Source organism: Mercenaria mercenaria, chromosome 14 (assembly GCF_021730395.1).
Source record: "Mercenaria mercenaria strain notata chromosome 14, MADL_Memer_1, whole genome shotgun sequence".
NCBI lineage: Eukaryota > Metazoa > Mollusca > Bivalvia > Venerida > Veneridae > Mercenaria > Mercenaria mercenaria.
In genome coordinates, this window is record NC_069374.1 from 16,081,267 (window position 1) to 16,096,920 (window position 15,654).

General features: G+C 39.1%; 1 protein-coding gene across 1 annotated transcript; it reads right to left on the minus strand.

Moving 5' to 3' along the window:
• Nucleotides 1–408: 408 nt before the first annotated feature.
• On the minus strand, nt 409–5,503 carry LOC123525663 (uncharacterized). Its single transcript, XM_045304807.2, has 2 exons — nt 4,267–5,503; nt 409–4,126 (listed from the first exon to the last, which is right to left on the minus strand). Exons 1-2 carry the CDS (start codon nt 4,589–4,591, stop codon nt 3,636–3,638), a joined length of 816 nt encoding a protein of 271 aa, XP_045160742.2. The 5' UTR covers nt 4,592–5,503; the 3' UTR covers nt 409–3,635.
• Between the last annotated feature and the right edge of the window lie 10,151 nt (nt 5,504–15,654).

Consider the following 15,654-nt stretch of genomic DNA (forward strand, 5'->3'; position numbering starts at 1 on the left):
GATCTGGTAGGAGAAACTTCTCCTGAATGTCAAAGCAATTGTGTCCTTGTATGCCCATTGCCTTTGGTTAATACTGTATATTTGAGACATTTCGTACTGCCCTATCGAACTTGTGCATCTCAAGGGCGACCCTAGTCAGATATGATTTTGTCCTCCTATCATCAACGTGATGATACATTAGGAATGTCAAAGCATTGTATGCTTGTATGTACGGGACAAACTTTCCAAAACAGCCCACCTTGAGAGTTTTACATTATATGTAGGATTTCATGTTTGGTCAAACAGCATCAGTGACACTATACGAATCTGTCTAATGTGGGAGAGACAGATCTCCTAATATGGTCCATACACGTTGTTTTTAAGTATTTAATTAAGGAAAACTTGACATTGGCGATTCAAGTACTGTGAACATACTTTGGGACCTAGGACTATGTCAATCTTTGCCAGATCAAACCATTTCATGTTGTCACACAACTAGCGAGAGCAATGCAAAAACACGTCTGCTCTCGACGGCTGTACAATTGGTCATGTGACCACTTAAAACTTGAGGAAAAAATGCTCGACGCTGATTGGCTAGTTACTTTTTGTGTAGACTCGTCCTGTGGGACAAAACTAATTTTAAAGCTATCAGCCAATCAAATCGTTCGTGACGTCACAGTTTGTTATTTTTCGGCAGGCGAGCCTTTAAAAGCGGCTGCACAAGCTCAGTTGTTCAGTTGGTCGGGCGGATTTCACCAAAATTTCAAGGTGTTTCCGCGTCAGTTTTTTTTTAAATTTTTTCTTGTGTTAAAATGTTCAAGTATGGATTTGAAAGTGTTATTCGTGGTATGTGCAGTACAAGACAGATGAAGAATGCCTGGGGTGAGTACTATGGCAAAGTCGCGTCGCTCTCGAAATGCATATGTTAGGACTTGGTTAGGTCATAAGACTGGCAACGCACATTGGCATAGCGATGCCAAGTCTTGGTTCGGCTAGAACTTGATCCGGGGTTTCGATCAATTGAGAATGTCCAGTGTTCGGCGTAACCACTTAGGGTGAGGAGACTCGCTATACCGACAAAGGAAAGACGGTTGAGCTCCTGTCCCCGCAATAGTGGCGAATATCTTTCCAGCCTAAGACAGCTGGAGTTCTCTCTTGATTGAAATGACACTCGAGTTGATATACTTACTCTCGAGGTCGTCTGAGTGTCTACTGTTTGAGTCTTGCATCATGTTGATGCTGCTTTCCGATATTGACGGTAGACATGGTCACCTGTTGATCGTTCAGTGCTTTTGCAGATCGCCAGAAAATGCGATAGCCAATTAACGAACCACATTTTTTTCCTTCAGCTTTTTTGCATGTTAGGAGCAATGACAAGTTGTTTGAAACGAGAGCGACGGGACCTTTGCAACCTTAGTATAAGAATATTTGCTAGTTATGTCTTAGATGTTAGTTGTTAAGTCTTAAAGTTGTGCACAACTTATTGTAGCTATTGAATGTGTTTCTCTCCACAGGGCTTTGTCACTTTTTATCATTGGTGGTGGAGTACGGCAAGGGGCGTTTTCATATCCTTACTTGTTTAGCTTAATTCAAGAAAACGACTCTTGGCTTGCTCACACTGCTACATGATAACATAAGTGACATCAAAATTTATGAACTTTGGCAAACATAAGATCTTACTTGTAATTGAAAAAAATCAAAGCTTCAAATTCAATGTTGTATCAAGTGTACAGCTTATTTGGCATTTAACAGCTGCACATAAAACGATGCAACCTTTTTCTCTCTTCTCTTGCTCTTCAAAAAACAAAAATCAAAATTACTAATGCTAATGGACCGAACGGCAACCGATATCGCTAGAGTTGGGCTAAGTTTAGGCAAAACAAAAAAGGACAGCCAAAGGTATGGAGGTGTCGTTAGACCAACTTTATGCTATGGTAGGGTGATGTGCAGTAGCATAAGGAACCGCCTTTGGCCATCACGAGGCGTTACAAGCTTGGTAAAGTAGGAATCTCCCCGTCTAGTGACAGGATCTGGTCTTTTGATGTCCGCTAAGATTGCTAGATCGGGTATACAAACCAGCTCTGTATGCCAAAGGGTGCCTACTTATGACAAGCTTGCAACGCCATCCTAGTACAAAAAACATAATTTTTAAGCCCGACTCTGGTGTATGTCATGTCGAAATTTCAAAACTTTGGCAAACACAAATCTCTTTATCTTATTTTCAAACAATCAAAATCAAAAACACTAATGGACCGAACGGCAACCGAAAGTTCTCATTCAGATTGACTTTTCATAGATCGGCGCGGGTAAACTGTCAATGCTGGCTTCGGCCCGACTCCGCACTTGGTAGGCAATGAAGCCGGTGCGGGGAATTAGTTTGCCCGTCATCGCGATGATTGTTTGCATTTCATAGCATGTCAGTGCCACGTTTTTAGGAAGAGCTACACTTCTCTATTGAGATGCTCGCTATCACCTACTAACAGCCCTTTCGTCCAAGTGTAGCGAAAGGTGTTCGGGGACTGGCATGCCAATGTCTTGCGAATATACCGATCTGGTCAATTTGAATGCGAATTTGGCTTCTACTTCTTCCTCTGTCTTACTTCTTTTCACACACACTCGCTATTTGGCATTCAAACGATCAGCGTGGGTCAAGCGTTAATGATGGCTAAAGCCCGACTCTGTGCTCAGTAGGCAATGACGCTAGTACAGGGAATTACTTGGCCCATCATTGCTATGATTGTCTGCCAGATATAACATGTGCGTTCCACGTTCATTGGAAGAGCTACACTTCTCTATTGAGACGCTCGCTATCACCTTTGAACAGCCCTTTCATCCGAGTGTAGTGATAGGTGTTCGGGGACAAGCATGACAATGTCTGGCAGAGATACCGATCGTTCAAAATTCAAAATACTTCTTCTCTATTTGGCACTCTATCCCAAATTTCTTTTAATGCGACCATCTTTCGAAACCCTGTGATCAAGAGTTTCTCTTATGTCACAGTGGTCTCGAAACATGCCAGTGACAAGTCTGGACAAATGCAGAGTCAAAGAAATTTGGTACCTTATTTTGTCATATTGCAATGCTGAACGAATACGTCGGCTAATACCTCAGGCCGATGTCCGATTAGCTTAATATTGAAAAACGAAATGTCAATTCAAGCTTGTAATTTGGACACAATATTTTTACATGCCAAAGAGCACAGATGCCTAATTAAGAAAAGCTATATCCTAATCGACATGATTTAATTGTAAAGCAAAAGCAATGGTCATTTTCGAAGGTATTCATGTAAAAGGCTTGTAACGCCAAGTTTGCACAAACAAGTCCTTCTGTTAAGGCATACAAATATCCAGCATGAACTGATAAATGCATTTGGTTTTTCATAATGTATCTTTTCACTAAATTCTGAAGAGCGAAATCATAGTGACTTTTTACTACATGCTAGTATACTGTTAATGAAAGTATTTCAAACTGATGGTCAATTGTCTACTCTGAGATCAAATTATAAGTCTCAAGTTTGAGATCGCATAGTATCATGATAAGTGTAGAGAGTAGTGGTTAAACCTGAATTTCAGAATTAGTAAAAACAAAGCAAAGTGATATGTTAGTATTTTATTGCCATCATGATAAGACAAGAAGGAATAGCATCTGTCAGTCATTTAGTCTGTCAGTCTCATTTTTACACACGATTTTACTTTGGCCATGCAAAAGAAGCACTTTCCCTTAGCCTTATGTGAACAGTCTTTGCAAAAGGTGTGTCCGCAAGGTACTAGTGTGTGATCTTTCTCGGCTGACAGACATATTATGCATAATAACAGTTCGTCCCTTGCCTCTTGCTTAGCTTTAGACAGTTCTCTCTGATGAGCCACCAGCATCTCATTTTCCCTCTTTTCCCACGCCGTTTCTGACAATGTACTGCTTGTGCTGCTTGCACTTGTAACCGTTGATGTAGGCCTTGAGTACGGTTTCAGCCTATGCAGTCCTTTGATGCCTTTTACGGGACGTTTTGACTTCAAAGTACACGTAGGTGTTCTCATTAAAGTCGGACTAATTATATCTGGTAGATCATCATCATCTTCTTCTTCTTCATCACTTTCTATTGCGATAATATCTGTCGGAAGCAACTGTCTCTTTGCTCTGTCGCTATTGTCTGAAACAGAGAAGGAAAAAAACGAATTTCAGTTAAACCATATCTAAAAATGTTACATGGTTATTTCAAAAAGTCAAATCACTATTAGCTTAAACAAAACAAGTACAAATATCTAGTTCAATTTGAAAGTGTCAACTCACCAATTTCATCCATCAGCAAGCCTTGGTTCTCCAAGAGAAACCTCGCAGCCGATATGATGTCCGGCATATCTTTGTCATTCGTTGCCTCTCTGATCTCGTTTTCCCACAAGTTCAGTTTGGATAGCGCCGACATGCTACTCTTGAACAAGGAAGGGTCTCGACCACGATCCAAGTTGATACATGTAACGACATTATCGATGTTTTCGATCAAGTTCTGAGCTCTTCTAATAAGGCCTCTTCGTTTGTATACAACAAATGTTTCCATTGCTTGTTGACGGCTCTTCGTCATGAATGAGCTAAGTAAATTTGCGGCTGCTCTGTTCATCTTTCTGATACAGAATGAGAGTTAAAACCATCCGCGCACGCCATATCTAGCTCAAAATGTTTTGACCAATCAGAATGTCGCATTTAAACCACGCCTACTTTGTATTAACCAATCAGAAAGTAGATTGATTGAAAAAGTTATTTTTCGGTACAGTACCAGGGAAATAGACCATCGAGCTTCATTCTATCGAATGCAATCATACTGTCAACACGCTTACAAACTATCATACAGCTTATAAATTCCAGAAGATGAAGGTGAAAGTTTTCAGCATCGAAACACTGAGACAGAGGTCTCAAACTCTCGACATGCTGTTAACGCACAACGATATATACAATAAGACAGAGAAGATATTGTCGCTCGGGGAATGTCATGAACAGTACCTGCGAGAGCAACTTGACGGATTTCTGAAAGAAGGGGACATTGAGCAATATCACAAACAGTTCGTAGTGGACTTGTCGAATCCAGTGGTGAACTTTGATATTGTTGTGTCAAGGATTGATACTAGAATTCTACTTGTTCTACTAGACTATTATGCTGTAGACACATGGAAAGACGAATTCGTAAACTTTGTTCTAAGAAATAAGAGGGCAAACTGGATCGTCTTCAATGCACTTTTGCTCTTATCATTTACAGATCATGGCATTGTTGATAGATTTAGCACAGAAGTAGATGCAAAGCAGAATTACAGACCGATGCCACCATTTCGGTTCAACGAAACGCCTAGACGAAATGCAAAGTGTTTCGGGGACATTTATGCAGCGATTGGCACTCGTAACCGCAATAAAAGTACATAAACTTGAATATTTGCCTTGTTGTATTTTAACGAACAAGACTGATTGTCACAGTAATTTGCCCAATGCTGTGCAGCCAGTAGCCCTCATATTGTGTAAAACAAGATGTTACTTAAGTTTGTAAAACAGACAAGCCCTAACCCTGACCTCACCTAACTTTTCATACACCTGGGACCAGACACCACCAAAGCCGATTTCGTTTTGGAACTTTTCAACATCGTGGTTCCGTTGTTTCGTCATTTCATCATCGTAGTACTTATCATGCTTTCGTGCTAAGGGTGTAATTTTACGCGGCGATGGCCCTAACGGGACACCGTATAAAATAAACATTCTATTCGCTGAAATTGTATTAATTTCCTTCTGAGTTAATTGCTCTACTTGCAAAGCAATCTGGTAGCAAAGAAACTGTTGCTTTTGGTGTATAATGCAAATAGTTAACAGATATTGTTGTTCGTACAACTAGGTCTATTTACATATTAATGTTACTTTGTTAAGACGGTTACGCACATTGTTCAATACTAGTCTTCGCACAACTTATTCTGGAGCTTTTTACATAATTATGATAGTCTGAGTTGCGCCCCTTCGTTATGTGTACACCATGTGCATGTCAACGAACGAGAGACGTTTACAGACACTACAGTTAAACTTTCTGCTTTCTGTATTCATTTGACTGAGATCAGTTAAAACAAGACAGAACTATACTTCGAGGTGTAATTTTAATCCGTTAGAACAGACAATTCTGTAAGTAGAATATGGACAATCCATAAATGTAAAATATTTTGTTACTTAGATCTATTTGTTTTATAAATCGTATCAATACATTGACTGCTGGTGTTTACTGTACAGTTACACCAGATGGCGCGTGCTATATTCATTTGTGCACTCTGGGCTATATCGATTGTAACCTGGCTACATGTACATCGAGTGGATGAAAACTCAGCAAATTGATTTCATATATGGTATTGACTGTCAACAAAATTAAATTAAGTTTACAAATCGCCGATTATAACATTTTACTACAAAAATGACTCCATTAAAATTCGCACCTATTAAAAAGTTGCCCCTTACAACTGCACCTGATAAGGGACGTTCGGATCAACACAATGTGAATATAGAATTTCATTAAACCATGATTTTTTTATTTAAGCATAAACCTGGCCAATAAAAAAAACTTGATCATGTGTTTGATTTGTTCGCGTAAAGTCTTTGAATCATGGGCAGATATCTAAAGAAAGGCAATGGACCTATACAAAAGAAAGAGTTTACTTTAAATCTACATTGTAAGTTTTTTTCTGTATGCAATATTCTCACTAAGAATGTGATTTTTTTCCACTGTGAATTTGATTCAGGTACACATTTTCAAGTCAGTTTAGCTAAAATGTAAAAGATAATGCGTATCCTTTTAACTGGCAGAATATCTTTAGTACATCCTTATGTTTTGGAAAATCGAAGTTAAGTCAAATTTTACATTGTAGAAATACATTTGATTTGGACATACAGAATCTCCTTAATCACTATTTGATCCTCCTAATGTGAAACGGTATTTCATGAATTGTGGCTTTATTTTGCAAGACCCATGTAAAACTAACTATATTCATTAGTTTAAAAGTCTCTGATGGTGGTAGTAGAATCTATTCAAATATTCAAATATTTCTAATAGTGTCAATAGAATAACCAAAAATGTTTCGTCCACACTTTCCCCATCTTTTTTCATTAAGAAAAAGTTCTTACTTAAAGTTTGCAGTTATGTTCACATTAAGCAACCTATAAAATGCCTTTTCTATTGAAAGTTTGAGCCAGAGATACGATGTGTTGTTAAAGCTATTAAAGAGGACTTTACGAGGGTCATTCTAAAAATAATGAAAATCGCGCGCTTCCATGGAAGTTTGACATGCAAGAAACTAGTGCAACAGTTTTACTTGGATGATAAAACAATGACTCTTTAATAATCCTGCAAAGTATTATTGAAAACTGTCGTACCGTTTCGGAGATATTCCGTAGTAGTTTATACCCTAAGCAAACACATATAGCTATGAAACGCGATTAGAGCGTCCATAAAAGTTAGTAGTTCTGTAGAGATACCTGCAAGGCAATTACTCAGTGAACTGCATACTTAAAGTCTGCAGTATTAGAAAAAAACTGTTTACAGGTAGGTACGTAAATTCAAAAATGGCCAGGCAGTCAGTAAAGACAGGGCTCATCCTGGCAGGCTCAAACCAGCAATGACGTCAGAGAACATTGCTGATGTAAGACGTCTGGTTTGATGAGGACGCCAGGTACACGGTCTCAAGCGGGGAGAACTCATGTGATTTTCTTTAAGAAAGGTTTGTGCCTGATGGGATCGAGGAGCGAAAGGCAAATAGGGTCAGTTGTGCTAAAGAAACGCTAAAGAATTTCTCAAATTTAAATGATCGTACAATGTCACAGCTTCTGACAGGAGATGAGACCTGGATATACATTTTTGGGCCACAGTGTCGCGTTGGTAACAGGCAGTGGCTGAGAAAAGGTGACCATAGACCAGTAATTGAAAAAGAACTAACGATGCCAAAAAGGTTTTGTAGTTCATCTTCTTTAGCTTAAGGGGTACTGTTGTTCGAATTCCAACACCGCCAAGAAAGCCAGTCATTGGAAAGTATTACAGAGACAAAGTATTGAAAGCTGTTAAACAAAAATACAAAAAAAAAAAAATGCGTCCAAGGACTGGTCTTCCCGGTCTCCAGTTGATCCATGGCAACGACGAGGCTCACAAGAGTGCCATTGTTCAAAAGTTTTTGAGAGATGAAGAAGTGGTACAAATCAATCATCCCGCTTATTCACCTGATCTAACTTCATCTACGTCCTTGTGGCGTTTTCTTCTTTCCATGGCTGTAAAGAAGATGCTGGCTGGGCGCAAATCTTTATAGAATGAAGCACCTGGAAGTCGAGTCTTTCAGTTAGTTAAGACCATATAAAGGAGAGACTGCTCTGCAGCTTTCACCTCTTGGATATCTCGGCTGTGGAAGTGCAAGTCAAGGGCGAATACTTTGAAAGGATACTTTTGAAATTAAATAAGTTCCTATTACCAGGATCGGAGTTCTTCATAATGATATATAATATCCGTTGTATTGTTTACTATTTGTTCATACAGAAATAAAGGAAAATCGCAGTGACAGTAAAAGTCTATCAAACAGTCGAGCTACCGGTTTGGTCAAGCTTTTTACCTTACCATTTAAGCGGGAAGTTTTATGACGGCTTTTTATATATTTTATACATCCACCAGCTTTCATATTTTTCTCTCGTGAACAGCTACATGGAACTTTACAAACTATTATCTGAGGTATCCTTGCATTGGGCTATCAGGTGATTTTCTTTAGTTGTTTGTACTGGCTGTTTTTTGTATTGTGTTACACAGTTTCGGGGGAGACATATGTTTTGAATAATAAATAACCGTCTTTTTAGTTATAATATGAAACAAGAGCTGTCACTATTGGTCACAAATGTCCCCGAAGCGTGCCCAAGAATTCTACAGTTGTCTGCGCAAAACAATCACTCGTCATTTCGTGACCTTGACCCGAGAGACACGGATCATTAACGTGGCACACCTTCTCAATATGGTTAACATTTGTGTCAAATTATTTTCAGATCCCTTGATAAATGGCAAAGTTATGGACCAGACAAGAAACACTTTTGACTTCTAAGTGTGACCTTGACCTAGGCGCTAGGGGTCTGGGTATTGCACATGACATGTCATCTCAATATAAGAAACATTATGCCAAGTGACTTTAAAATCCTTTCATCCATGGTAGAGATATGGACCGGGCACGAAACAGACCCTGTTAACCTTTGACCTCTAAGTGTGAACTTGACCTTGGAGCTAGGGGTCTGGGTCTTGCGCAAGGCACGTCGTCTCATTATGATGAACATTTATGCCAAGTTATTCCAAAATCCCTTTATGGATGGCAGAGTTACAGCCCGGACAAGAATTTACACGGACGCATGCTTTGACGCACGCACGGACGGACAGTGCGATTTTAATATGCCCACCTTCGGGGAAATAAAAATACTTGTTTGTTATATATAAGAAAAATATACTGTACATGATTTACCAAACTTGGCATGCAGGGCAGAACACCTAAAGAGTGTAAAAAGGTCACTGTTACACATAAAACTTATATGCCGCCCTGTATGACACCCCCAGTCAAAAACGGGGATTTGGGGGAAAATTTTAAAAGGAAAGAATTTTTTTTGAAACTTCTTTTTTTTTTTTAAAAAATTCCCCCTTTGGTTTCCCTCCTAAAAGGGTCACAATCTTGAAGATTGGGGTGAAAGTAAAGAAAGGCTTTCCAGACTTTGAAGGCTAGCTTAATGGGGTCCGCCTATTTTGAAGTTGCCAGATTTAGATCAGAACTTTATATTGAGAGTAGATGCTTCAGATTTAGGTTTAGGCTCAGTATTGCTTCAGGAAAGTGATGGAGAGAAATTACCTGTAGCGTATGCTAGTAGAAATTGTACTAGGGAGCAAAAGTACTCAGTGATAGAGAAGGAGTGTTTAGCGATAGTATGGGCAGTAGCTAAGTTTCACCGGTATTTGTTCGGTAAAGACTTTGTATTAGAGACAGATCATCAGCCGCTCACTTATTTGAATAAAGCGAAAATTAGCAATTCCAGGCTGATGAGATGGGGCATTGGCATTGCAGCCATATAGGATCAGTTATTAGAGCAATTCCTGGTAGAGAAAATGTAGGCGCAGATTATTTGAGTAGAGTGTAGACAGGTGGCTATATTATATTGTGTACAGATAGTGACAGTGTGTGTTTTCTTTTTGTGTTTGCTATTTTCAGTATGTCATTTTGCTTTCAATTAAGAAAATTATGAATTTTCTTTTTAAGGGGGGACGTGTGTCACAAATTGACATACGGGCCTTATTTTATATGTAGTGTAAATGCAGGTATTGCATCATCTTTTTGTAAATTTTTCAGTTATTGAGGTAAATGTCAGATTTCACGCATTGAAATACCTCTCATGTTTTTCTGTATTTCATAACTTAAATTTTCCATGTAAATTTCATTTAATTCTGTTCAGTAATAAGAAAGTGATATTTATAAACTTCAGTATATTTATGTTTTTATCCTAAAACCACTATAATGGGCCTCAAATTGTCAATTTAAATTCGCGCCAAAGTAGTTAGATTCCCCGGCTATATCGTGAATCCCGTGAAAATAGAAATAGTAAGAGTCCACGGCTTAGCCGTGAATCCTATGAAATTTAGTATTTGGCGGGACATTATCCTTTAAATAGACTGGACTAGATATGCCTTGCGCACACCACCTTCCGACTTTATAGACGAATCTATGTCTGAATTATTTTCTTGCTAGAAATTTATGCTCGATCGAGGTAAGAAATTTATTTGTTAGATTTTGTATGATTTTTGCATTACGATTTTTATTTGGTAAATTTTTGTTCATTCTACAGAATTCTGTAACATTTACTTTCGGCATGTGATTTAGCTAGTTTCGGTTATGTCGGATGATTTATGCAAATTTTTCGACTTTTGTAAATTATTTGGAAAGAGGGAATCTAAAATGTTCATTTATATAGATGTAAAATTTGTACTGAAATTTGCACATGATATTTATAAAGTACTTTGTTCAAAAACTTATTTCAAACATTTTTGTTAATTATGGAACCGCCATTAATGCCTTGTATTGTTATGTTATTAAATCTATATGGCATGTTCCAGTACCATGTATGTAATATATTATGTAAGTTTGTAATTGTGTGCAGTCTATTAGCACATCTATTTAATGTCCGTTGTAGTGTATGGCATTTGATATTATATGGATTCAACTATGATATTAACGTTTGATTTCACAAGCCGAATTTGTTAATTTGTAGTTGTAATTAAATAGTGCAGGTTATCATGTCCGTATCTATAATGTTTCATCATAAACTTTCATATTCTTTTTCATACTTTTTTTCAACTTTTAATCTTTAAGTAAGTAATCTTTGTAATAATGGAAGTAATAGTGGACGTATTTTAATCATGTGACGTATGAACTTAGGTAAGCACATATGTTGTGTAAGTAGCAGTATTTATTTATGGAGCCTACGGAGGTATGGTGACCCAAAGGAGCAGTTTTATGCCCTGACTTTTTGTTTTGCTATGGTGCTTACCATATGTTATATATTTTTAGCTTCTTCGCCAGACGAATTTTTCATGGTGATGTCATAACGGAAGTACAATTACCGAGTTCACTTGTCTTCACTCGCCTGGATGTGATATCCCAGCGCAGAGGCTTTCGTCATGGTTGTGCCGTAAACCGCAAAGACGATGATTTTTGTTCTCCTCTGAAGTCAGTCAGGGATGCAATCACCTATCACCATAGGGAGCAACACGGAAATAAGTATTCACGGTTTAAAGGGAACTGTAATTTTGAATTTAGAAGCTATGTTTTGGTTTTGGCTACTTCAAGTGCACAATTACATTAAGACTGTGTCACGGTCAGATTATGAATGGACTAATAAGAACTTTTGTATCTAGAGATACTGAACTTTCTTTTTTTTTTCTTTATTTATAATCAGTTTTTTTTCTTTTCATAATCTATTCTTGTTTTAATAATCATCTTTGTTAAATTAAAATTTGTAAAATTGTAAGGTGTTGATTTGTTCTGTGGTTACTGTCGCCGGTACGGCCTTTCCTGTCACTACGTGAGCGACAATCTAGTTGTGCTGCCAAAACTAAGAATCATGCCTATAAAACAAACCACAAGAGTTCAGATTTTCACTTGAAAAAGAAAGTTATTTTTCGTCATCTTTCAGTTATTAAAGCATGCTCAAAACTCAAACTGGATCAGTATTCAAATGTCGCTCATCGAGTGAAGATGTGTGATTCTGCAGAAGCGAATGCCATTTTCTTTATTCATGCATAACAACGACACGTTGAGTAAAAAGCAACCTATCCCAAACCCTTTTTTTCTTTTACTTATAGCTCTAATAACAAGAATTGATGCCTAAGACGATAACAACACAACACACCCCCCCCCACTCGCCCTAAACCACCCTGTAATAACCACAACACGCTCTCACGGAATCCAGAAGGAGAAACAGAAGTGGTAGTGATACAGTGCTACGAATGTGACGAAGAAGGGAACGTTCGTCAAGATAACAAACATCTTGTAACGGTGATAGGTCAGCGATATACCCATTACGTGTCGGATGAAAGTAGAGGAACGTTTCGTGGAACTGTTGCTGCTGCTGACGAATACGACTTCGCGAACAAGCATTACAAACAGCACAAGTTCAGGCGCGAGTGTTTCTTCAGCGAAAATGAAAGCAATAAGAGAGTATTAGAACTGTTTGTGAACAACGAACGCGTCTATGGAAACTCACACAAGTTCATCAACGAGTTCTGTTACGACTTGTACGAAAATTATACGAACGCTGATTTCAAAGGCAGACTCATTAAGAAGCCAAAAGGTTTCGAGTTTCCTCTACTCATGAAAATGCCTTACGTGCAATCAGAAACTGTCGTGTTCGGAGATGCAAAGTCGATACAAGTGGTTGATGATAGTCATATCAAGGACTACTCTTATCAGCACAAGACGTTATCTTTTGACATTGAAACCATAATGGTCGATGCCAATGGAGATAAGATCGACGACGAGATCATACAAATCAGTCTAGTGTATCAAGAAGGAGACAGGCTGTACAGAGTCATAGGCTTGACTGTGAACGACGCATTAGAAAGCAGTGATTTCTACGATTACTCTCACATGCATAGGTTTTTCTCCAATGAGCAGCTGCCTGAACCAGAAATATACTGCGTGCGAAACGAAAGGCAGCTCATCGAGAAGTTCGTGCATCTGGTAATCGACGTAAAGCCAGACTACCTTGCTGGCTATAACGTTCTTGGCTTTGACTTGCAAGTGTTATTGAAGGCAGCGGACAAGTACGACATAGACCTCGTTCACGACTTGTCAGCAATGAACGGCTTCGGTTTCAACAAGTTTCTCGTCACTAAGGCTTTGAAAGCATCAAGAATGAGAAAAACGAACGGAGACATCTCGATGCTTGAAGACAACAATTTGCTAGAACTCAGCTACAAATTGTTTCCAGGAATGTTGATTAACGATCTGTACCGTTGTCACAAAAACGAAAAGCTTGACGAGTTGGCAAGATCCAACTTGGGTGTTGGCAAAGAAGATGTCAGTTATGCAGAGATACCTGTTCTTTTCTATTCGGATGGATCAAACGGAATAGTGGATCGGAGTAAACTACTCAAGTACAATCTGGTAGATTCCCTACTGTGTGCAGCGTTGATAAACACAACTGACAATTTCAGCTGTTACAAGTTTTTCATCACTAGCTCGTACAGTTCTAAGATTCCTCACTCCGAATTCTTCAACACGCAGAAAACGCCTATGCTCGCACCTATGTTTTATTATTCGTTCAGAAGGAAGGGCATGTTGCAGAAGATGAAACTCAAACCGCTTAAAGTAAACAATAGGTTGTGCATCTCTCAACTACTCAAATACTACTTGTATCATATTCGTGACGTGACGCATCCGGATACTAGAGAACTGATAGATAAGTTCGAGTCTGGCGTTATCAAAACCAAAACGATCGACAAGCACTTTGATTTCTATGCAATGTATGGTGATTGTAAGAAGATTGACTTTTCTTTAGCTTTGCAGATACTGAAACAGCAGTTCGAGAACGCTAGATTGAAAAACACAAAACATGGTCGTCATTTCTACACGTTGACACATCTGATGCTGTATGTGAGATTTCTGACTGAACCAACTGAGAACGAGTACGATATCGAAGGTCTCATCGATGCCTATTACAAAGACAAGAGATTGGGTAGATACTCACCCGTTAACGTTGCGAAGGGCAGACGACTTAATCAGTACAAGTCGGACCTGATCGAAAAGGAACAGTCGCTTACGAAACAACTGACAGCCTTTGTCTGCTACTTGTCTAGACGCACGATTGCTGCATCTAACACAATCCGAAACTTGGTCGACGATTACGTGAGCAAAGAACTGAAACTGAAGTCGCAGTATACTGACGACATAGCTCGCTTTGCAGAGTACTTGAATTCCAACGACGATGGTGTCTTAGGACAACCTATTAGAGATTTCTTGCATAATTACAAAAATGGCTTGTGTGGTCAGCGATTTCGGGATCACTATACGTGCGAAACATTCTGTGAAGAAGTTGACTCTTTGATAGGTGATCACTTGTTAATGGAATTCGATGAGAAAGCAAATACGACGGGGCCTACGTGTATCTGCGCCCATCGCCTGGTAGATTGTGTGCGGGGACAACCGATTGCTTGTCTAGACTTCTCGGCCATGTATCCGTCGATAGGAATCAGTGGAAACTTTGGACCCGAAACCATTGTGTCCAGAAAAACCATAGTTATGCACAACTTGAAAAAGAACGAAGACTACACCATGATCAACATTTTTGTGCGTGATGATCATAAAGAAACAGACGTCAAGCGATTGTCTCAAGATGAAGCCAACAACTACGTCTGCTTCTTAACGCCCAAACACGTGAAGTCAACATACTGCGAGGTATGGGAAGGAGTACTGAATGCTCGACTCAAGTACAAGAGACTGATAGGTACGTTCGATAACGCTAATGACAACGTGCTTGTGAAAGTGAAGAGTGACATGCACAAGATCATAGCTAATTCCTTCTACGGTATCCTGCCACACATGGGAGAGGGCAAAGTCAGCGCTTGTATCACTTCTACGGGTCGTCAACATATTCAGAAAACCGACTGGTACTTGAGAGACACACGTAATGCAGAAACAGTGTATGGTGATACGGACAGCGTCATGTTTCATTTCAACATGACATTTACTGATCTATGTGCCGCGTACAAGGACAATAGCATTTTGAACAAAGGTTGGATATCGGTCGATGATCGAAAGAATATAGATAAGTTCGAACATGATCCCTACAAGCAAGCGTGTGCAATCACTAATGCCATATCCAAAGGTGTCGCAAAAGAACTGAACGAACTGCATTATCGCAATCCAGACAAAGCCATTTTCAGGCCACCGAGCAAACTGGAGCACGAAAAGGTGATGCTACCTTTCGTCATTTTTGGTCAGAAACATTACTTTGCAAAGATCATGGACACTGACGAAGAGAACAGCTACATCATTCGTGGTTTAGAAGCCCGTAAACGAAACCGATTACTTGCCACTGAGGAAGTGGAAACGACCATGTTTGGAGATTTGCTTCAGAGAAAGCCGAGTACGTGGCGAACGTACAGTG

What these genes read in the sequence shown, in the direction of transcription:
- LOC123525663 (XM_045304807.2), bottom strand. Translation starts at nt 4,591, where the DNA reads ATGAACAGAGCAGCCGCAAATTTACTTAGCTCATTCATGACGAAGAGC. An exon ending in CTTGCTGATGGATGAAATTG is followed by an intron (nt 4,127 to 4,266) that starts GTGAGTTGACAC and finishes TCTCTGTTTCAG; the next exon opens with ACAATAGCGACAGAGCAAAG.